Consider the following 23,620-nt stretch of genomic DNA (forward strand, 5'->3'; position numbering starts at 1 on the left):
TCGCTGGGCCAGCACGAGCCCTGCCTTTTGCAGATCCCGGCCTCGAGCTCCTGGAACAACACGGGTGGCGTCCCTTTCTCATTCTCCCTCACAACCCCATCTCCCCTCCTTGACATCACTTCCCATTCCCTCGGCCACTGTCCACCCTTCAGCCTGATGGTCACCGATCTCTGCACGTCGGTCCTGGACTAGAGGGTGACCCCCGGATTGGGATGGGGTGACGGGATCCGTGTACATCTGAGGGTTTCTGTCGGAGGAGGCCAGCCCGCCGCGGGGCTGCCTTAGCAGTTCTGTGTTTGTTTTCTCGGCATCTCGCCTGTCCTCCACCAGGACATCTGACCACTTGCGTGTGGACGCATGACCGATGCCCTAAACCTCAGGGACCCCAGTCTCCACTCACCGTCTCCCTGTCCCACCTGTGGCTCCTCCTGGGTCTTGGCAAGTAAGGACTGCATTTCCCTACTACCTTGTTTGCAGCCGTTGGGAACCTCCGTCATCCTAGACTCCTTTCCTTCTGCCTTCCTCTGCGAGGCCCTCACCTCAGTAATCTTCCTCCCAGGCTGTTCTTGAATCGGAACACCGTGCCACTGCGCATCCCGTGGTCACCCACCTTCATTGGTCATGGGGACGGTCATGATCATGTCCTTAATCTTGGGTCCAGCCATCCCTCACACGTCAACAGGCTTCTCTTTGGGAAATCTGTGTCCCAGCATGTCACTTTTTCAGATTTTCATGCCTCTGCATATGCTGCTATTTTGTCCTTTTTGTTAATAGTATTTTTCCTAGTCCATCTTCTTCCCTCTCAGCTACCTGTTCAGACTCCTGCTAATTCATCTCTCAAACTCCAGGTCCAGTGCTCCCTGCTCTGTGAAGGCTCTCCTGGCTTCCTGCTGTACACTCAGACAACTGAGCATCTCCATTGCAACAAGATATTATTTGATTATTTTTATACTTTAAATTCTTCTCTTTTTTTTTTCTTAATTCTTCTCTGAAACTAGACTGTGAGTTCTCTGAGAGCAGGGATAGTGCCCTGTGAACCTCTCCTTCCCCCAGACCCGGCATGGTGCCCGGCACTTAGTACATATTCAGTGAGTACTTGCATGGTTGGACAGACAGATGGACAGATAGACAGATGGTTACAGGAAGCAGTGGGATGCCCCCTCTGCCACCTTCACGTTAGGTACCCATATCCTGCGAACAGCATTGCACGATTTGATTTATATGCACACGAAGAAATCAAACAGACCTCCTTTGGCGAGTTGAGGTTAACCATCATTTGTGAGCAGAGCCGTGTGGTAGGTCTGCGGCCGGTCATATGGCAGGAAACTCTGCTCAGAGAGCTAAAGCATGAAGTGACTGAAATGGAATGGCTTTCTTGCTGTTGCAATATCTTCATGTCTGAGGGAGAAGCTGGGGCTGTGGGACGGATGCATGACCCATGATTCCATTAGCACAGAAATAATAGAGCCCAGAAAGCAACCCATCTGTACCGTACTCCCTGAGCCACTTCTGCCACTTCTGAAGCTTTGATCTTGGGCCGTTGGCATTTACAACAGATTTCAGAGTATCTTCAGAGTATCGTGTGCAGTACTGTCCTAAAAACCCACACTTGAAAAGAGTATTCTGTTTGTCATTCAGCGACCCCAATGTGAAGATAAGATCCGTATGAAAAATTTCTCCACGAATCTCATGCACAAGAAACATGGCACTAGGGGGGAGCTGGTACCCTTTCTTGTAGCCCTCACACTCCTGCTTTAGCGCAGCTCAGGGACATCAGCAGCATCTCCTGAGAGCTTGCTGAAAATGTGAGCCTCAGGCCCAGCCCAGGCCTGCTGAATCAGAGTCTGCATTTTAACAAGATCCTCGGGGGACCCGTATGAACGTGACCCCCTCAGAAGCTCTGAGCTCGCAGAAGCTGGGAGCTACATAGCCCACCTTTCCCCCTCCGCCTCCAGGTGACCGAGTGAATTCTGTGCTCTTCTAACGTAACTCAGCCAAGCCCAGGTCCTTCAGGAAGGTGGTTTTCTTCTTCATTCACTCAGCACCATGCTTGAGCTCTCGCTGCGTGCCTGGCTGGGTGTCTTGTGTGCTAGGATAGGAGAGGAAGAGGAAGAGGACGAAAGTCTCTGCCAACATGGAGAAGCTCACAGACTCGAGAGAGAAATGACAGCAAATGGCCCCTGTTCTGTCACACTACACAGCAAACGCCTCCTCACCAGGCACCCAGTTAGAGCCGGGATGCCCTCCGTAGGGCACGGCTTTGCTCCCTCCAACAGGCTTGAGGGTGCAGGTCATTGTCCTTTCGTAGGGTTTCGGGAGCTGTGGCATCAAAGCATCCCGATGCAGGAGTTTTCTTTCGTGGGCAGTCCTACCATTTTCAATTTCCTTAGCTTTGCTTCTCTTCTGAGGGGTGAATTCTGGCGTGACTTTGGCTTCTCATACCTGTAGTCGGTGGCACTGAGAGTTCTGAAACATGTTTTCCTGCAGGTGAATGCGCTTTGGTCTGCCGGTCCGTCTGTCCTCGCCCCTGTCTTCCCGGCGAGCTGGAGGTGGGCAGCCCCTCCCTGGCTGCTCTGGCTCCCAGACAGCAGTGACAGTCCCTCCCCACCCACTGTGTCCCCCCTCCTCTGACAGGTGCCCCTTTCCTGCCTCAGGCACAGACCCTCTTCCCAGTTACTGGCTTTCTCAGCCCACACTGACTTCTTGCCTCAGCTCATCCTACCCCCTTTCTTCACTCCTTTCCTTAGAACCCAAGTACCCCTGGCGGCTCCCCTCATACCTCCTCGCCCACCAGACTCCCCCTCAGTAGCATGAAGCGTCCTGCTTGGTTTGGCATCTTGGCTCCTGGCATCCGTGTGCTGCATCCAGCTGCCACGTTCTTGTTGCTTCTCATTTGATGTCCTCCTCACCATCTGTCTGTCCATCCTGCATGCTGAGCAGAACGCTACTGCAGCCTACAGGGAACGTCTGTACATAGTTGATCAGCCAAAAAAAAATCGTCATATGTTTAATAAATTGCTCTCTAAAAGTAACCTCTCCATCCCTACTTAGAAAATAGGATTGGGCACATAATGACTTGGAATATATTATTTTTAGCACTGTGGGCTGTGTTAGATCGACCGTTACATTTTATACTGAAAAAGAAAAATACTTTAAAACTTTATATGATGTGAGCCACGCATCCAAAATGTAGAAATTAAACACCATGGACATAAAATTAGACTTTTTTCTTGAAATTAGTTCTCTCTTCTGCTTTGTTACTTTGCTCTTCTGCTTTTTTGTTTATATGCCCTTCACCCTTTCTGTCGCCGTCACCCTCCAGAGTCTTCCAAACATTTGAAGCTTGTTTGCTATTTGCAACTTCACATTAAGGGTTCAGCTCCACCTCTAGAACTGTAAATAGTGTTTCCTAAACTGGGTTTGGCTTGATTTTTGTCTGGCAGCTGCCAAGCAGTTGCCCCTCTTGCCACTAGGGGGTGCTCTTATATGCATGAAACAGGCCAAGTTACCCTATTTGGGGGTAATTTTTTTTAAAGCTTTAAGTAAATTAAAGATTCACTCATTTTCACTCTGAAAACTTACCACTGGTATACAGCTTCACTTCCAAAATATCCTGTCTCTGAAACCTTTTCCCATCCATAGCACCCCTTGTCACCCAGCCCCTCGAAGGCCATAAGGCCACACTCTTGTCTTGCGTATCACTGTTATTTCTACACAGGTCTGTCACTGAATTTTTATATTCACATAAATTGAGATAGTGAATTATTGTGTGAACATGATACAGATTTTATGTTTAGAGTAAGATAATGTGAATTTTCTAGGAAACAGAAGCCCCAATTTCATGAAAAATCCACAGATAAGGGTTTGAGATAAAAATTTAATGAGGCAGCAGCACCATCATTTGTCTATTATGTGTCACTGAATGCCCTGTCTACTCTCCTCTGTCATCTTTTAAGTCCATTTGAGGTTAGAATGTGGCCGAGTCTGTAGTAGGTAAAGAAAACCCTATAGTCTGTAGGCATTTTAAGGCATCTTTTGCTAGGCCTGTGGCTCTGGAGGGAGGATAGTGGGGGTGTGTGTGATGCAGAGAAGTCGAGTGTCCTACACAGTGACAGCTGAGATGGTTAATCCCTGTGACCCTCTGTGGTGGGGGGGTTGGAGGGGGGTCTTAGGAACAGACTTGGTGTGGCCTGGAGAAGAAAGAGATGCCTGGGGACCCAAGTCCATCAGATTCTGTATGTTAAGGGAGCGGAAAGCTGAGTGCCTTTGGGCAAGTCACTCAGCCTCTCTAGACCATAGTTTCTTCATCTGTGAAATGGGAGTTAGACCAAAGGATTTCAGAGGGACTGTTCTCATAGTCTGTAATTCTCCAAGACAGAATTTCCTGTGCTGATGGGAATGTTCTGTTGGCTCAGGCTGTTAAGCATCGGCCTTAAACTCAGGTCATGATCCCAGGGTCCTGGGATAGAGCCCTGTGACAGGCTCCCTGCTCAGCCGGGAGTCTGCTTCTCCCTCTGCCCCTCCCGCCCTGCTCATGCTCTCTCATTCTCTTGCTCTCTCTCCCTCAAATAAATAAAATCTTGAGGCACCTCGGTGGCTCAGTCAGTTAAGCATCTGCCTTCAGTTCAGGTGATCATCTCAGGGTCCTGAGATAGAGCCCTGCATCGGCTTTCTGCCCAGCAGGGAGTCTGCTTCTCCCTCTCACTGTCCCTTTGTGTTCTCTCTCTCTCAAATAAATAAATAAAATCTTACAACAATAATAATTAACAAACAGGTTAAAAAAAATTAAAACATCCTTTAAAAAGAAAATTCTGTAACCGTGCCGTCCAAAACTTGTGTGGCTCCTGAGCATTATTCAGATGTGACCAGTAAAACCAAGGAACTTCTGATCTTCATTAAATGTAAAATGGGCACAGGAGGACATATATTAGAGGGGGGAAATGTATAATCTCATTGTACGCAATTAATGGCGATCACAGGCAAATACTGCAAACTAGGATTAATGTAAATGTCTTAGAAATGGAACTTCAGTCCCATTTGGGGGAGGCTGGGTAGCCAAGAGTCCTACTGACACAGAGCTAACAGCAGGAATGAGATGAAAGGAAAAAGCTTTCAGAAGGGATGGAGACGTACATCTGAGTGAGCTTTGGTAATTAAGCCACCAGAGTAGCTGGGCACATTTCCCTGTCACCTTCAGAGGACCTGGGAAGGGAGCTGAGTTTTCAGCAGCTCCTGGATCCTCCCTGCCCTCCTGCACCTTTTCCCCAAAACTAAAGGTGGTGATATTCGGGCCGGACAAGAGCAAGGGCAGCCCGTGGACCCCAGGTGTGCCAGAGCCCCGGCACTGACCTTTGGAGCTCTCCTAAGGTTGCAGGAATTCATGACAGCCCTGGGATGCCAGGCCCCGACCGTCAATGATGCTTGTTCTGCTAACATGTTAATCCAGTGAGTAAGATGTCTCCTCCTTCCCCATAATGAAGGAGTATATCCGAGAACAATCCAGCACAAAGCTGCCTGACCCAGAAGTCATCCAGTTCTGTGTCTTCATCTTCAAATGCTCCAGGCTCCTGCTCACCAGATGACGTTGATCAGCAGTTCTTAGAGGATTTCCACAGGGTGACCAAAGGGGGCTCCGCCGAGGACTGCAGCCAGTACTACTGTGACAAGGTGGGTGAGCTCGGGTCCCGGGGCTGCCGAGCAGCCCAGCCGGTGACCACCCAGGCTTCCCTGTGCCGAGGTGCCCTGGGGGCAATTCAAGTAAGGTGGACCAAGGGGAAACACCTCCTCACCGCCCCTGAGAGCGAGAAGTAACATAATTAATCATGTCTGCCACATTTTCCAGAATGATCATGGCGATGGCTACTTAGTTTTGATCCGCATCACGCCAGATGAAGATGGAAAATTTGGATTTAATCTGAAGGTATGTCGTGTGTCTTCATAGGGATGCCGTCTTTAGATGGCTTTTCAGTTCCCATTAGGAGAGTGCTGCTTGCTGAAGTACAGGACACTGAGGACACTGGCTCAGGCCTCAGAACTGGGGAGTTTCTGGCGTGGCCATAGCGCTGCCTCAGCCCAGCGGCCTATGCTGTGCTCAGTGCTGTCCGTGCACTTCTTTATGTCACCCCACTGAGGGCTTATAATCGGTGAAGTGGGTATTTTAAAACCCGATTTATAAACGTGTATTGAGGCTCAGAGCAATGACGCACCGTTGGCCAAGTCGATCTATCTCCAGAAGAGGGGGTTTCAAGGGAACCCTGAGCATCACTAAAGCCGATGAGAGAGAAGAGCCGCGCAACTTACAAGGCCATGTACAGGGTCGTCCCCCACCTCTGCCTGCTTTGGCCCACAAGTCACACCCCATCTTTTTCTGCAAATAAAGTTTTATTCGCACGTGGCCACACCCATTCATTTACAAATGGTTTGCGGCTACTTTGACACTGGTGGCAGAGTTGAGCAGTTAGAACAGAGCCCTCTCTCCCATACCTCCTTACCCTCGGGCCCTTTACAGAGTGGACAAAGCCTTGCTCTAGAGCAGAGCGAGGGCGGGTGGTCTCCACTGCCCACCCCCACGGCTGCCACGGCAGACTCCCCTTCCGGTACCCCAGTGCCCCACTGAGGACCTGCCCTCACAACATGTGACTTTTTCTACAGCTTCTGTCTCCAGCTTCTGTCTCCGATGCTGGAAACTCCCCTTGCCAGCAGCACTTCTAGGCTGTGCTTTTGGAGTCCTCGGGGGGATGTTGCATTTTTAAAAAGGAGCGCGACCCTCTGAGCACATCTTTAGTTCGTGCAATATGGGAATGGCAGTGAGAGACATCTGAGCAGTCCTCTGGTGACCCCACTAGACCCCACGGGGTCGCAAAGCTTGTAATCCTGAAAGGATGCCAACCCCTGGGATGAGAATAGGTTCAAGTGAGGTCTGAGCCCTCCCCGGGTCAGCAGTATCTGTGTGTCTTTGTTGCTATGAGCTATTCAAGTGTTTTGTTTTTTGATTTATCGTGTTTATAGGGAGGCGTGGACCAAAAGATGCCTCTCGTCGTATCAAGGATAAACCCAGAGTCACCTGTAAGTGAACACATTTCGTTCTTTCCTACGTTTCTTTTCTGCTAAATCCAACATTTCTCTTTCCGTGTGCCGTTCCTTTCCCAGCCACAAAGAGTGTGTGTCAGTGCATGCATGGAGACGGAAAGAAAGAATGGAATCCATGTTTTTTTCCAGAAGTTTGCCCGTCAACGAAGCACCAGCCTCCCCTGAGAACTCATTAGAAATACAGAATCTCGGGCCCCACCCCAGACCTCCTAAACCAGAATTTGCATTTTTCACGGGGCCCATTAAAATTTAGAAGTCCTCTCAAGGAAGGGAAACGGAGGCACAGGGTTTGTTGCTCTGCTCACTCTGCACAGGGACCTGCCATCCCACACCAGCACCCTGCCCCCCGGCCCTCCGTCTTGGCCTCCTCAGGAGAGGGTTTGCTTTTCTAGAACAGTGAGCAGCCACACTGCATCTCCTTAGAAGGAACCGGGTTGGGGCTTTTACTCCTACGTGGTCCTTAAGCCCGTAGTTTCCTTTTTCTTAGTGCCTGTGGTCTGTTCAAATTACAAGGCTTCTGTTCTACACTGTTCGGTGCTTTGCTTCTCTCCGTACTGGTTTCTGCCTTTGGTGTTATGCTGACAAAGGCTTTCTCCATTGCAAGAGAGACAAACCCTCACATTTGGCTGACGAATTATTTTCTACCAGCACATCGAGAAAACAGCAGCTCCGAAGCCTCACAGTTACTACGTTACAGTAATAAGTGGAGGTTGGCCATCGTAGAGAAAAGGCTGCAGGAAGTCTCGTAGCTTTTTTCTGAAACGCTGTATGACTCACATCGGGACCGTTGACAGTCCCACAACCCGCGACCGTGTCTGCACATCAGCGGATAGAAAAATAACGGCGCGGTCGTGCCTGAGGGAGAAGAGAACACAAACATGGTCTCAAGTGTCTGGGCTCCGAGGGCGTCCGCGTCCTGCCCTTGAGGATTGTGTTATGGTAACCGAAGAAACTCGCTTTTCCTCTCCACCCAGGCGGACACCTGCATTCCGAAGCTGAACGAAGGGGATCAAATCGTGTTAATCAATGGCCGGGACATCTCGGAACACACCCATGACCAAGTGGTGATGTTCATCAAAGCCAGCCGGGAGTCCCACACGCGGGAACTGGCCCTGGTGATCAGGAGGAAAGGTAAGGGCGGCCACGGGGAGGAGCCACGGGGCCTTAGAGAGGTGGGGCCCTATGTGGCCCGTTCTGTGGTTTTGAAAATGTTGAGCTCGTAGCCAGCATTGGAAAATCCAGGAACTTTCGCCTCCCAACCAGGATGTGCGACTTCTCACTTGAGAAACGTGAAGATCTGCCCACGCAGGGCCCAGCCCCTCGTGGCCAGCCCTCTGGAGGTAGGCAGCACCCACCCAGCCCCTTGATACGGAGCATGAGCTCTGGTCCCTCCCCGGCCGGCTCCCCTGCACCGCACTCCTTTCTCAGCTGCCTGGCCCCACAGATGTTTGCATTTTCGGCCCCTTCACAAAGGGTCGGGTTCTGTCGAAGCCAGTAGAGCGGAGGGTCCCAGGGTGATCCTCCCTCCTTCGCTACTGGGTGGAGGGGCCTCGAGCAAGTGTCGTGCCCAGTTCGTGCTCCTGTTCACTCTGATGGAGAGTAAGGGTACGCTAACCACCCCGTCACGGGGTTCTTGTGAAGACAGACTGATGCTTAGACTTGGAAAGCACCTAGAATGTTTCCTGATACCTGGCAGGCATTTGAAGGACGGCTTCCTTTAAATACCGTGACAGGTGTTGCTGCTGCTGTTGTAAAATAAGCCAAGCCCTTGAATCGTTCTGCCCAGATTTAAAATAAGGGCGATGATGAAGTGTGTGACTTGAGGCCCGGCCGCACACCTCTGTTCTGGCCGCACGGTGTCTATACGCCCAGCCCCCAGGCCCCCACACACCTGCTTTCCCTCTGTCCCCATACATCTCTAAGCCCAAAGCTGGCCTGCATCCCTGAGGCCTCGCTGGATCTCTCCAGATCCCTCCAGATCCCCAGTGCCCCACCCCCACCTACCGCCAATGCCACGCCCAGCAGGGCGGGTATTCTGTGGCTGTAGTTGCTGATGTCAGCGCAGCCCTCGGTAACTGGCCTTGCGCTGTGCTTATTGCTTTACATAACGCTCTTAGAAGGTCAGCATGGTATCCCTAACCCTGAGGGAGGGGATGAGGAAACCAAGTCACAGGTTGGCTAAGTTGTCCTGCGCCGTGAAGCTGGAAACAGGAATCCCCCCGGGAGTAGGCCCCCTCACAGGCTGCGCCCCAGGGCATGTGGGCCATCCTAGGGCCAGGAATAGAGTCCTCAGGCCTCCCTGGGAGGGGAGTCCTCCACCAGCCCATAGCAAGGGGCTGGCGCTGGTTCTAGAGGAAAAAAATGGATGCTTGTAAACTATTAGAGCTAAAGGGCAGTGCCACGGACTGTCCAAAATTAATGATTGTTTCATTTATTTTATTTATTTTATTTTATTTTATTTTTTAAAGGATGGAGGAAGAGGGACTGGTTGAAATTATGGGACCAAAATGGCTAAAGCCTCCAAGTCTGTCCTTGGCTTCTAGTGCGCCCACCCTCACTAGAAGGTGGAAACAGGCTGAAGTTTGAAACAGCCTTTTTTTTTTTTTTTTTTTAAGATTTTTATTCATTCATTTCACAGACAGAGATCACAAGTAGGCAGAGAGGCAGGCTCCCCGCTGAGCAGAGAGCCGGATGCGGGGCTCGATCTCAGGACTCTGGTATCATGATCTGAGCTGAAGGCAGAGGATTTAACCCATTGACCCACCCAGGTGCCCTGATCATTTCATTTTTAAAATAAACATTTAAGTAAAAACGAATTGACTAGAAGAAAAATAAGTCAACAGCATAGGGAGTAGCAGACATAACAGAAATCATATTATCTTCACAAAACAGCAGAAGAAATGTGCTTCCAGGGTCTGTGGAAAGAATGTGGTCTTTTGGATCAGAGACCCATGGACTGACCAGACTCCTGTGTGTCCCCCACCCCCCCGCCCACCAATAGCCCGGGTCACTTCGGAACTTTAGACAGCTTCTTCACCCTGATAGTCCATTTCCCCATCTGTAAAATGGGGACAGTGGTAGCTAGTTCAGGATTCAGTTCAACTATGTGGGGGAAATGCCATGGTGGTGATTCTCCTTCTCCTTTCTGGTTGTCCTGAAGGCAGTGGGGAGCCATTGAAGGCTTTCTTTCTTTTCTTTTCTTTTTTTTTTTTTTTTTTGTTAAGATTTATTTATTTATTTGACAGACAGATCACAAGTAAGCAGAGAGGCAGGCAGAGAGAGAGAGAGGAGGAAGCAGCCTTCCTGCTAAACAGAGAGCCCGATGCAGGACTCGATCCCAGGACCCTGGGATTATGACCTGAGTCAAAGGCAGAGGCTTTAACCCACTGAGCCATCCAGGTGCCTCCCCCATTGAAGGCGTTTGAGTAAAAGAGTGACTTCCCTTCCTAGGTAGAAGGGGAAAATTCAGAGATAATCCCAAAGTTTCCAGAAAGAGGCATGTGAGACTGGGGAGGAAGTTAGTGCAGGGCAGGGATGGGGGAGATCCCAGGTTTGTCTTTACCCAAGGAGTCTGACATGAAGGCAGATTCCAAATTGACGAGGTAGGACTGAACCCAGAGGAGGTGTTAGGACTTGATACGTGTACTTGGGAACCTCCCACCTAAAGATGGCCTTAGGGAGAGGCTGACTGGGCTCTGGGGGACAATGCGGTCATAGAGTGCCCATGAAAAATACTTGTTTTAAGGGAGCAAATGAAAGGGACCTGAGAGGGACGCCTGCGTGGCTCAGTTGGTTGGGCAGCTGCCTTTGTCTCAGGTCATGGTCCCAGAGTCCCGGGATCCAGTCCCGCATCGGGCTCCCGGCTCCACGGGGAGTCTGCTTCTCCTTCTGACCCTCTCCTTGCTCATGCTCTCTCTCACTGTCTCTCTGTCTCTCAAATAAATAAATAAATCTTTTTAAAAAGGGGGGGGGGCTGAAAGAGAGGTAGGGGAGAGGAGACAGTTGGGTAGAAGAATAACCAGGTCAGAGAGAACAAAGTTGGAGGAAGTTAGGTTTCCTTAAAAACATTCTTTCACCCTCTCCCACCTTAGTCAAAAGACTCTGAGTACAAAACACCGTCATTTAAAACTAACCAGAAAGATTAGTATGTCATTTTGTATAATTAGCACTTACTGAATCATTCAAGAAGTAGTGTCTTTGGTGAAAGTGATTACCATGAGCTTAATCGTTTAATAAGCTGTTTTAAACCATCTGTGTGCAGGTGCCGTAAGTACTTCTTTTTTTTTTTTTTTTTTTTTGAGGAAACAGATCAACCAGAACGTTCCTACCCCTGCCAGACACACTCTTTTTCTTGTTCACTACAGCAGTGCACTCGTTCGCGGACATCAAATCCGAAGATGAACTGAACCAGCTCTTCCCTGAGGCCATTTTCCCCATTTGTCCAGAGGGTGGGGACACCTTGGAGGGATCCATGGAACAGCTAAAGAAGGGCCTTGAAAGCGGGACAGTGTTGATCCAGTTTGAGGTAAGAGACCTCGAGGGCCACGTCCTCGGCCTGCGGGGAAGCCACAGCGGCCTCAGTGGGCTGCTCAGTGGCTGCCGCGTGACCCCAGGCACCAGGGAGCCCGTGCTCATCGTGGGAACACGGTGGGGGTTCGGAGCGTAGGGCAGCGGGCCTGGAGAGCTGGGGATGGGACCACAGTCTGTGCTGAACTCTGCCTCACCCTCTCCCCTAGTTATGCTCGGTCGTCATGGAGAAACATGTCACATCAAGGAGGAGGGACTCTGAGCGTATTTAGCTGCCAACACAAAAGCTCAAATCGCTCAGCAGTAGAAGGTGCTGGAAAGGCAGTGTGGGTGAGCCCAGAGGGTGGCGGAGGAGCCAGTGCCTGACCCCACCAGGCACCGTCTGTAGTTTGGAGCGGGTCACGTCATCCTGTGAGGGCAGAGCGGCTGGCCTGCCCAGGTCCCCTGGAACCGTGTGACCAGGAGTAGAATCCAGAGTCAGACCCTGTCTTCCTTCCCCAGGAGGGGCCTCTGACCACAGGATTGAGACTGTGACAGAGGCACAGGCAGGGCCCTCGCAGAAGGAAGCAGGAACAAAGGAGGCTTGGTTTCTAAGTCCATTGTATTGATCACGAACAGTGAATGGAGTGAGTATTTATCCTCCAAATGTTTTCAAGGTAGAAAAAGTGTAGTTCATACAATAAAAGATAACAGAAGAGCTCAAAGAAGCCTAATGTAAACTAGAATTTTAGAATAGATCGTAATTAACGACAGCATACGCAGTCCAGATTCCTTAAGTCCGGAAGGAGTCCGGATTCGATTCTGAAGCACAAGTCGGTTATGCCATTTTTCACTGGAAAGCTACGGAAAGAGAAAAGTCATAGAAGCAAAACTAAGAAGTTTGTCAAATACACGTGGTCACATATTGATTCAGAAAAGTATGAATGGTGCGAATATTAAATAGGAAACACCATAAAGCAAAGAATCTTAAGTGAAAGAAAGGTTTATAATGGCATCAGGAATAGAATGGAAATAATAATATTAGAGCATCTGAACAACAGTGTATCTGAACAACAGTAGGAAGTATAAAAACCCACAAGTAAAAGGTGAAGGGAATTAACCCCACCCCCAAAAAACAAAAAATAACCTCATAACTTGCGGAAATGAAATCGGGGTAAGACGGGCAGACTCATATGGTTACTTGGTAGGACTGATAGACGTATACTGGATATCTACGAAGAGAAATAGCCCTTTTTTCCAATGTCCTGCAGGAGGCTGTGTTGACTTAAGTTTGAAGGAAGAAAACGAAAGGGTTGCGTTCTCTGGCCTTGCAGTGCAAAAAGTTCAGAATTAAAATATACATTTTAAACACTGTAAAGCTCAACACTTTTAAACACTCTGCTGAGCAATTGAAACAAGGAGAGGGTAAGAGCGAGCTCCGTAATACGACTAAGTGTTTGGCATTGGAGGGGATGGGAAAGGAAGGAAGGCACTATGGAGACACCAGTTCAGTAGTGTGGATTGGGTATTTACTGTGTGCGGAGGTCAGGAACATAAGGAGGGAAAGAGGATTTCTGGCCCCAACCAGCTAACCGTCTAATATTGGTATATTTGGGGGATGTATCATGAGACCCAGAAAGAGCTGAAGACCAAGGTGGGGGGGTGCCTGGGTGGCTCCATCAGTTAAGTGTCTGCCTTCGGCTCAGGTCGTGGTCCCAGGGTCCTGGGATCATGCCAAGCTTTGGGCGCTCTGCTCAGCGGGGAGCCTGCTTCCCCCTCCCCTCTGCCCGCTGCTCTGCCTGCTTGTGTGCTCTCTCTCTCTCTCTCTTTCTCTCTCTCTCTGGCTGTGTCAAATAAAGAAATAATCTTTAAAAGAATAAATAAGAAAGACCAAGGTAGGGCAAGACTTCCTTTCCTGGTAGTGGTATGTTCCACAGGAAATGGATGTGGGGGCTTCCAGGAGGTCGTCTGGGGTGAGATGTATTAACAAGATGGATGGGATTAAGTGCAGAGGGAAGGTCGTTCCAGGAAGGTCACAGTCCGAATGCAGACTAAGCCCCTATGGTGTTAGGTAGCACGGAGAAACACGCCTACCTGGGTTGAGCAATGCTCCAAGGAGTCCTGGGAGAGCCTCCAGGTGTCGGGAGTCCTTCCGTCGCACACTGCGTGTCCTTGATCACATTGTCCACAAGGAGGCACTGTGGGCTCTCGGAGAGGGAAAGAGCTTGGCTGTGGTCTTACACAGTGCTCCCGAAAACCCCCCTCTGCTCAGCGGGCTCCACTTCCATTTCCCATGTGGGAATCCCACATAAGATTTTCCTTGAACACCGTCCACTGAACTTCACCAAGAAACTTAAAAATACTTGAGGGAGGAGCGCCCACTATCCCCTGTGGTTCTGAGCAGCATCTCTCAGAGGGCGGCCACCTGTATATGGGATAGGAGCCTGTGAAACGGGGCGCAGCCCACAGCTGCTGGGTCAGCCACCCTGGGCCCACCTCACAGGATGGGCGGGAGGTTCTGATCCAGGGGAGTGGAGAACACAGAAACGCTAGCGTTACATTTCAGTATGCGCACGTTTCGTTTAGTCTGTACATTTGCTAGAGATGGAGTAGGAAAACCCTCTTCTTAACTATGATCGTTTGCAGAAGAGACAACAGCGGAGCCGCTCTGTGCTAGAGCAAGTGGGGCACCTGGAGCCCTGCCTCTCCAGTGTCCCCGCATAGGTCCCAAGGAGCCCAAGAGTGTGGAACGTAATGTAACGACCCCTGCTACAGAATGGGAAGGATGTCCCCGTCACCCCTGCTGCTAGAGGGGACCCGTGCTCAGGGAAGCCGGGTCAGGCAGGAGACTCGCGCAAAGGGAAACCCCGAATTTAGCTCGTAGTCTGAGTCCAGTGCCTCATGGGCACTGCCTCACAGAACTGTTGTCCCCGCTGTATGGAGGACGATCAGAGTCCCAGAGAGCTTGTTGCATCGTAAATGGTTCCGCCCGATTGAAACCAGACAGGCTAACTCGGAAGCTTGCTCTCTTAACAAGTGTACAACTTCTGAAAACAACCAAGTGCTGTTTACATGTGGGAGTTGTTAGAATAGTACAGCATCAGAACTAGAAAAGATCTGAGAAGCAATCTCACCACACAGAGCCAGGCTTTAAGTCCTGACTCTGTCCCTCGCTTCCTGTGCGACCCCAGGCAGCCTGTCCCTTTCACCTCTCTGTACCCTCCACTTCCCCGTCTGTAAATTGGGTATCTCATGGGTCAATTGTAAGGGTTAGATGAGATAAATACTCAGTGTGTTGTTTAGCGTATGAAAAGAATACCATAAAGAGTAACAACTATAATTATTTATTTTTTTAAAAAGCAGGCTGTCTCCATACAAGAAGTGGTCATGTCTGCTGGGTTTGGAACCCTGAGCTGTCCAACTCCAGAATCTTGGCTATTCTGGTTTTCCACCTGCCCCGTGGTGCCATTGGCAGATGGCAGAGTGTCTGATGAGGGCTGTGCTCTGGACAGGAGCAGAAAGAGGGAGCTGGCCCCTCACAGGTACCCATGCCACCCACTCTCCCAACGCCAAGAGGCCCTCCTTGGGGTGGCTGGGCCGTAGATGGAACCCTCCTGTGATGGCTAGCTGGTTTTCAGCAAAGCCTGTTTTGAAGCACTTTTTTCACCAGGGGAATTCCCTGTCCCTCCCGTGGCTTTCGGTAAACAATTACTAATGTGTTCCAGAAAGCGTTTGGTCCCAGCTGTAATAAGATCACGCTTAATAATTATGAGCATTTCAGTAGCACTTTTGGAATCTGCCAAGTATGTTTCACATATGTTGTCTCTGTTGATTCTCGCAACTTGAGGAGGGCGCCTTTTTAGGTGGAGAGAATGAGGCTGGGGGTTGGGGACTTGCCTCGTGTTAAGTCGCTGGTCGGATCGAGGTCGGATCCGAATCTGTGTGGAAGTCTAGTCAGTGTCCGAACTCACCGTTGCCAGGTGCCCCCCAGCTTCTCACCAGCCTCCAGCCTGAGCCCCTCCCTCCCGGAGCTGCCCCGCAGGAGCTACTCCAAGTGAGCGGACGGGCGCCAAACTGCCTGAGTACCCTGCCTGGTTCAGCCGAGGTTGGGCGTCTCTCTGTCTCACGTCAAGGAGAAGATTTGGGGTTTGCATGGCTCCAAGTCTTACCATCTCCAGGATGCTCTTTTGTTAAGGAACTCATTAAGTCTGCCCCAGGTTCATTCCTTCCTAAAGAAAACCCGTGGCTCACTTCATGCCTTCCCTGAGTTGACCTTTTCTATTGAAGCAAGGGAGGGGGTGTCCTTTGAGAACCAGCTTTCCCAGTAAAGGACCTTTGTGCCTGTCTCCATCCGTGTGACCCGGTGGCTTGCAACCTGCCTCCTTGTCCAGTGAAGATGTCTGCAGAGACTTTCGGAGCGGGGTGGATAGGAAATGCACTTTCCTCCTCCCTTTCTGCCCGGATATGAGCAGAGGCTATAGGACCCCCCCAGAGACCACGTCCTGCTCAGAAACCCCCGCCCATCCCACTTCAATGTCTTCCTCCTTTACAAAACCAGAAGCCTTCCTTTTTCTCTCTTCTGACCCATTTTCCCTAAAGTCCCTCCTACATCGCCCTTGTAGGAAACATCCATCCGTGTCAAAACAAGTGACTCACTGGCTCCCATGATTACTATGAAGGCTGATCTGGAAGGACTGAGATAGCTGAAGACTTAATGAGAGGCTTAAATTGACACACGTAGAAATTAGTGAAGGCGATTATACCTTCAAGCTTAGAATTCATACTTAAAAAAAAAAAAAAAAAGAAAGCATTTAAGAATCTTCCCTGATTTTTTTTTTCTTCAAGGAGAACATTCTGTAATGTGTAGGATTCCAGGAGCAAGTGTGAGGGCTTGACATTTCAAGTTCTGGAAGCCCATTTTAAAGGCGGGGCCACCTCGGCTCACTGTCTTGTATTTACCCGTGAAATGGACTCCTAGCCATGGGATCTGCTTCAAGTAGCACTTTTGAAGGTCCCCAAATTACTAGCAGTAGTGTTTATTTCAGCAAACCTTCATGGGAATGTAGGGGGAAACTCCAGAGGGCCTCCAGACAGGATCCCTGGCCCTCTAGTGGGTCAGGTATAAGGGAAAGGGGAGTCCCCAGTGTAGACAAATGGCCCCTGAGGAGTGAATTATGTCCACCAAGTACTACAAGGCAAAATAGCCTCTTAAGGTCTTCCTGAAAAAGGAGTTACCCTCCACTTAGGTATGGGGCTTTGTGACACCTCTTGTTTTGCCTTACTCACTGGTGTCCAAAGCTGAACACCCCGCTACACCTTTTGATTAAGCGCGTACTATGGGTCCGGTAGAGTGCTGGCCTAGGGCTGGTGGTGAGAGCCAAGCAGACAAGATGCCCGGCTTCATGAAGATCATTGTTGGGTGCTTGACACAGGAAGTAGGTCGTTTGAAGAACCATTGTCCTGCAGTAGATCCCGGTCATTGCCAAGGGTGTGAAAGGGAGTCTTTCTGCTGTTTGATCTCTCCTCGTTCATTGCCCCTTCAGTGACCCCTCCTTTTATTTGTTTGGTTTTTTGGGGTTTTTTTGATTGTTTTTTCCCTTTCCCTCCCTACCAATCCTGGCCTCCCTGGGCTTTCAGCCTTTGAGAATTCTCCCTTTCCCTGGTCATAGAGTTGACAGGAAGTTCCAATTCCCCTGTGTGGGGCCTTGCCAGCATCCACTGGTCAGAGCCCCTGAGGTGTCAGAAGCTTTCGTCTGAGAGTGGTCACCAACGTTCACACCTTCACTTGGGCCAGAGGTCTGATGAGATCACAGTCCTCTCCTGAAGCCCTCTCTCTAATATTAGAGGGAATTTTCGGAGAAATGTTTAGTCTGGAAAACCACATCGTCTTACCCATCCCAGTGTCCTGCATGAGAGAAGTCTAGCTTCCACTCTTCAGCTTGCTGTCTTTGGAAGCCAGAGCCGGTGATATTGGCGTTAATTTAAATAGGATTGTTCTGGATGCCTGGGTGGCTCAGTCAGTTAAGCGACTGTCTTCAGCTCAGGTCATGACCCTGGAGTCCCAGGATCAAGTCCTGTGTTGGTCTCCCTGCTGAGTGGGGAGTCTGCTTTTCCCTCTGACCTTAACCCTTCTTGTATACACTCTCTCTCTCAAATAAATAAAATCTTTTTTTTTTTAATTTTTTATCTTTTTTTTTTTAAGATTTTATTTATTTATTTGAGAGGGAGAGAATGAGAGGAGACAGGTCAGTGGGAGAAGCAGACTCCCTGCTGAGCAGGGAGCCAGATGTAGGACTCGATCCCGGGATTCCAGGATCATGAGCTGAGCCGAAGGCCAGTCTTTTAACCAACTGAGCCACCCAGACACCCTAAATAAAATCTTAAAAAAAAAAAAAAAGCCCAACCCAAGCCCCCCCCAAAATAAATAAATAAATGTGGCTGTTCTGTTGCAAACCATTCTCAGCTGGTCTTTTTATAATTTACCCTTAGCTTCACAGCTTCTTAGAACTGTACTCCAATAAGAGGCAAACAAAGCACTTTGAGATTTAAAAATTAACAGCTTTTAACAAAACTGTTAAATGAAACTTCTAACCCACCGCCCCTGGGACTCCCTCGCCAGGCTCCTGGCTGCTCTCATTTTAGGGCAGAGTTGAAGGGATCCGTAACTGACAGCTCCTTCCTGGGCTCACACACCCTTAGCCTGGGACTAACCCCAGCCAAGTGTCCTTTTGCAATGAGGAGTTCTTGAAAGAGCTTCCTCTGGATTCTGGCTGATGGTCTTTAATTCCTTTCTCTCCATCCCTGACCCTTCCGGAAAGACATACCTGGGTTTCCAAGCCCTCACTCTCCACCTTGAATCACCCTTCTCAGAAGAGTGTTTTCATAGCCTGCTGAGCAGCTCCCGGGGTCTGGAGAAAAAGTCAGTAAATTAAAGGACGTTGAAAACCAACTCTTAACACCTTCAAAAGCTAAGTGGATGACTAGGACTTGAAGCATTTCAGCAGAAATAGGGCTCAGTGTTCACCTTGGCAAGGCAGACACGAATATGAGCTTGTTGTCCTACTCTCTGAAGGCCCCCAAAATCATCTTCCTGTTCACCCAGCTTTTTGTAGAATTTTGAAAATTTTTTAGGGTTTATTTATTTATTTATTTGACAGAGAGAGAGCAATCACAAGTAGGCAGAGAGGCAGGCAGAGAGAGAAGAAGGGAAGCAGGCTCCTTGCTGAGCAGAGAGCCCAACGCAGAGCTCGATCCCAGGACCCTGAGATCATGACCTGAGCCGAAGGCAGAGGCTTTAACCTACTGAGCCACCCAGGCACCCCGAATTTTGAAATTTTGTATATAGATTTATTCTAGGTTCTTTTTTTCCCCTCATTCAGTCATTGGAATTTAAGAAATAATTTGGCTGGGGCTCCTGGGTGGCTCAGTCAGTTGGGCATCTGGCTCTTGGTTTTGGCTCAGGTCATGATTCTCAGGGTGGTAGGATGGAGCCCTGTGTTGGGCTCCGTGCTCAGCGGGGAGCCTGCTTGGGAGTCTCCCTGATCGCTCACGTGCTCTTTCTCTCTCAAATACATAAATCTTTAAAAAAAAAAAAAAAGGAAAAGAATTTGGCTGGAGGGGAGGGGGGCAGGGGATGGGGTAAATGAGTGATGGACGTTAAAGTGGGACACTTCGGACGAGCTGTGGGTGTTGTATGTAAGTGATGAATTCTCCACCTGCAACCAATATTGTACTGTATGTTAGCTAACTAAAAGTTAAGTAAAAGCGTTAAAAAAAAAAGAAAGAATTTGCATTGTAATAATTCAAGTAATTCAGAAATAGGCAAAGTAGAATTGTCTCCTGACTCCCATCTTCTTTAGCTTCTTTCTCTTTGTTACACATTTACAAATAACAACTTGGTGCCTGTCCTTCCAAACGTGTTCTGGTGCTCATGCAAATGTATTTTTTGGTCTTTTTTAAAAATTACTTTTATTAACGTATAATGTATTATTTGCCCCAGGGGTACAGGTCCGTGAATCGCCAGGTTTACACACTTCACAGCACTCACCATATCACATACCTCCCCCATAACCCAACCACACTCTCCATACCCCTCACCCCCCAGCAACCCTCAGTTTGTTTAGTGAGATTAAGAGTCTCTTATGGCTTGCCTCCCTCCCGATCCCATCTTGTTTCATTTTTTCCTTCCCTACGCCCTAAACTCCCCATCCTGCCTCTTAAATTCCTCATATCAGAGAGATCATATGATAATTATCTTTCTCTGACTTATTTCACTTAGCATGATACTCTCTAGTTCCATCCACGTCATTGCAAATAGCAAGATTTGGGGGGTTTTGATGGCTACATAGTATTCCATTGTATATATATACCACATCTTCTTGATCCATTCATCTGTTGATGGACATTTAGGTTCCTTCCATAGTTTGGTTATTGTGGACATTGCTGCTATAAACATTTGGGTGCACATGCCCCTTCGGATCACTACATTTGTATCTTTAGGGTAAATACCCAGTAGTGGCAAATGTGCTATTATATATCAAAGGGATCACACTTTATTCTGTAACCTGCATTCTTTGCTTAGAAAGAGATGAATGAGCTTCTGCTTCCAGGTCGCAGCCATGGAGGTGGCAAATTCAAGCCCTGTTTATCCCGTGGTGTTCTTTGATGTCAGCATTGGCGGCCAGGAAGTTGGCCGCATGAAGATCAAGCTGTTTGCGGATGTTGTGCCTAAGACGGCCGAGAATTTTAGGCAGTTCTACAATGGAGAATTCAGAAAAGATGGGGTTCCAATAGGCTATAAAGGGAGCACCTTCCACAGGGTCATAAAGGATTTCATGATTCAGGGTGGGGATTTTGTTAATGGAGATGGTACTGGAGTTGCCAGTATTTACCGGGGGCCATTTGCAGATGAAAATTTTAAATTCAGACACTCAGCTCCAGGCCTGCTTTCCATGGCAAACAGTGGTCCCAGTACAAATGGCTGCCAGTTCTTCATCACCTGCTCTAAATGTGATTGGCTGGATGGGAAACAGGTAGTGTTTGGCAAAATCATTGATGGACTTCTAGTGATGCGAAAGATCGAGAATGTTCCCACAGGCCCCAACAATAAGCCCAAGCTGCCTGTGGTGATCTCACAGTGTGGGGAGATGTAGTCCAGAGCAAGACTGATCAGACCACCACCTCTCTGCCATTGTGGGCCTTCCTTGCTCTGGGTGACACTCTTGAGTAAGATAATCCGGATTGGCCCCTGTGTTTGCTTCCCTGTCTGCTGCGGCCCTTTTTGATCAAGAGATTTTGGAAGTGTCACAGATTCAGAACCCAAGATTTTCTGTTTAAGTTTTCAATTATAAATAAAGTTTTGTTTTGTTTTGGTAAAAAAAAAAAAAGAGAGAGAGATGAATGAATATCCTTCCAAATCTGTGCTTTAGTCTTCTTCTTCTCTTCATTGCACATAATTCTGTGGTATGACTGTACCATAATTTAAGGCAACACTTCTCCCTACTGGGAAATTTTCAGGCTATTTCCCGTATTCATAAAAAAAATACTTTGCCGAGGGGAACTTTCTTTGGTATGAATCTTTATGCATTCCTGTCAGATAAAGCCCAGGGTGTGCACATTTTAAAATGTTTAAACACTGTTATTTTATTTTTTATTTTAGAACCTTAATAATTTATCAACAGATTGTTATGGCTGAGATATATTTATATATTTACTGTAATTTTTTGTTAAATTATGTTATGTTGTAATTAAAGCCTTTTGCTAGATCTGTGCTTTTCTGCTAGACCATGTCAAGTTGATTACATTTATGACTTTATTTGGAGAAAAAAAAAATCTTGGAATTTGAACCTCCGGCTTAGCTTTACTGATTATATTCACTTAATTGGATTTTACCTCCATGCAGTTAGTCAGTTAGAACCAAAAGGTCATTTGGGGAAATACGACTCAGATAGTCTCCTTACAGTATCAAAGCAAACCTCCCAATAAATCATTAATTTATTTCTAGAATGGTCTCGGTCCATGAAAGGTGGCAGATGTTTAAGAAGTTGTTCTGTGGCTGCTTGATTGTTATGAACTGAAATTGTGAAGTTCAGTAGCTGAGCTGGGGGAGAGATTGTAAATTCTGAACATCTGGTAAACGTATAAGACATGACACAATTATTGTTGCCAAAAATCTCAGTGCTAATTCTCTCCTGGTGATTTCTGTGCAGCTTGTTTATTTAATGAAAAAAGAACTAATAAGAGAAACAGACTCACAGAGGTCAGTTTACAAGAAATACAATTTGCAAAAAATACAATTTGCAAAAATTCTGGCAGAAAATACTGCTCAGCCTTCTTATTAAAATTGCAAACACATTGATGATGTTGGCCACAATTTGATGGAATAACAGTTTGTTCTCATACACCCTGATAGGACAACTTAGTTATATGTATCAGAGTCCCTAAAAATACGTTTTGATGCAATAATTCTCCTGGAAATTTGTAAGAGTAAAAACACTGAAAATACCCTAATCAAAAGATAGAGTAAAAGTTACATTATGTGAAACTATAAATTATTCCAGTAAAATTCATTTTGTGTAGAGAATATTAGAAGATTTAATGGCACAGGGAACTAGGCTCTAGTAAGCTGGAAAAAACAGGCTTCAAAATTATGATAGTATTTCCCAGAATACTTCTTATGAGATGTGAGATCCTCCATGGCCTCCAAATGATCTTGAGAAACGCTTAGCTAACCATAGAACATAAGATGGCTTGTACTTTCCAAATTCCCTTGACTTGAAACTTTCTAAGGAATTCCTATTAGCGTCTTTCAGAACAGTTGGGTTGGGTGCCCAGATGAGTATCTGCCTTCAGCTCAGGTCATGATCCCAGGGTCCTGGGATGGAGCCCCACTTTGAGCCCCACATCGGGCTCCCTGCTCAGGTGGGGAGCCTGCTTCTCCCTCTGCCTCTCCTTGCCCTGCTGTGCTCTCCTGCTCTCTATCAAATAAATAAAAGTCTTAAGAAATGAAACCCCTTCCATAGAACATAGTATAGGAAGTGCCAATATGGAGGTGAGTCTCATTTTTTATTTTTAAAAATGTAGTATGTCTCGGTCTTCTGTGTATACATGTGTACTTAGGTTTATTTGTATGCATGTATGCATAGGAAACTAGAGAAAACCTAAGAAAAGGGTCATCGTGGGGGTTATGAAATTACTGGTAATTTCTTTTTTCTTTATCCTACTCTGAATTTCCCAGATTTTCTAGGAGAAGAAAGAACACTTTCAATATTTAAAAAAAAAAAAAAAGTTGTATTGTTTTTAAACTTTCATAAAGTTAATTTAGCAAAAGCACTGGTGAGGGATGTTTGGGTGGTCAGTTGGTTGAGCGCCCAACTCTGGGTTTCAGCTCAGGTCATGATCTCAGGTTCATGAGGGCAGGGAGTCGGCTTCTCCCTCTTCCTTTGCCCCTCCCCCACTCATGTGTGCGTACACACTCTCAAATAAATCAATAAAATCTTTAAAAAAAAAAAAAAAAGGAAAGAAAGAGGGGAAGAAAAAACTCAAGGTCTGGAGAAAACTGGGAACAAATGTGTCTGCGGCCCTGGTTGTGTATCCTTCTCCCCAGACTCAGCAAGTTATATACGTGAAATACATACCACTTCTTACATGACAGTCGTACCTCCACAGTGTGGTTTCAGAGAAAAAGAAAGCTCAAGCATTGAGAAGGATCTGATCATGATTGTGAGCGAGATCTATAGTCTCTGCTTCTCGCTTGTGAAATAAGGGCCCTCTTAGTCCCTCCCACAGACCTTTTGTCAGAATCATACCAGGGACCACGTAAATGTGTCCAGTAGGTGCTTATAGATGGGCAAAGATGGTTTTAATTGCATTTTTTCCTAGTTGTTTCATGCACACGGAAACTTAGACGAAGCTTTCACTCTTTTTACTGTGGAAACAAGACTTCTGAAATGATGAATGAGATGCTCTTGTACTTTAGTTGAGAACCGGGCTCTCTCCGTTGAACTGGAAGGAAATGTTTCTAGAC

General features: G+C 47.7%; 2 protein-coding genes across 10 annotated transcripts in view; both read left to right on the top strand.

Annotated features, from left to right (window-relative positions):
* PTPN3 (protein tyrosine phosphatase non-receptor type 3) overlaps positions 1-23,620 on the top strand; it is a 111,773-nt gene that overhangs the window by 72,501 nt on the left and 15,652 nt on the right. For all 9 annotated transcript variants that reach the window (XM_059411105.1, XM_059411102.1, XM_059411103.1 and 6 more), the window contains 5 exons: positions 5,481-5,667; positions 5,843-5,920; positions 7,009-7,065; positions 8,064-8,220; positions 11,454-11,614. In XM_059411105.1, the coding sequence (XP_059267088.1) occupies positions 5,481-5,667; positions 5,843-5,920; positions 7,009-7,065; positions 8,064-8,220; positions 11,454-11,614 (640 nt within the window). The remainder of the gene's footprint in view (positions 1-5,480; positions 5,668-5,842; positions 5,921-7,008; positions 7,066-8,063; positions 8,221-11,453; positions 11,615-23,620) is intronic.
* Positions 20,197-20,972, top strand: LOC132025055 (peptidyl-prolyl cis-trans isomerase H-like). Its single transcript, XM_059412234.1, has one exon. The coding sequence runs from the start codon at positions 20,214-20,216 to the stop codon at positions 20,745-20,747; it is 534 nt and encodes a 177-aa protein (XP_059268217.1). The 5' UTR covers positions 20,197-20,213; the 3' UTR covers positions 20,748-20,972.

The sequence above is a fragment of the Mustela nigripes genome, chromosome 9 (genome assembly GCF_022355385.1).
Source record: "Mustela nigripes isolate SB6536 chromosome 9, MUSNIG.SB6536, whole genome shotgun sequence".
Taxonomy (NCBI): domain Eukaryota; kingdom Metazoa; phylum Chordata; class Mammalia; order Carnivora; family Mustelidae; genus Mustela; species Mustela nigripes.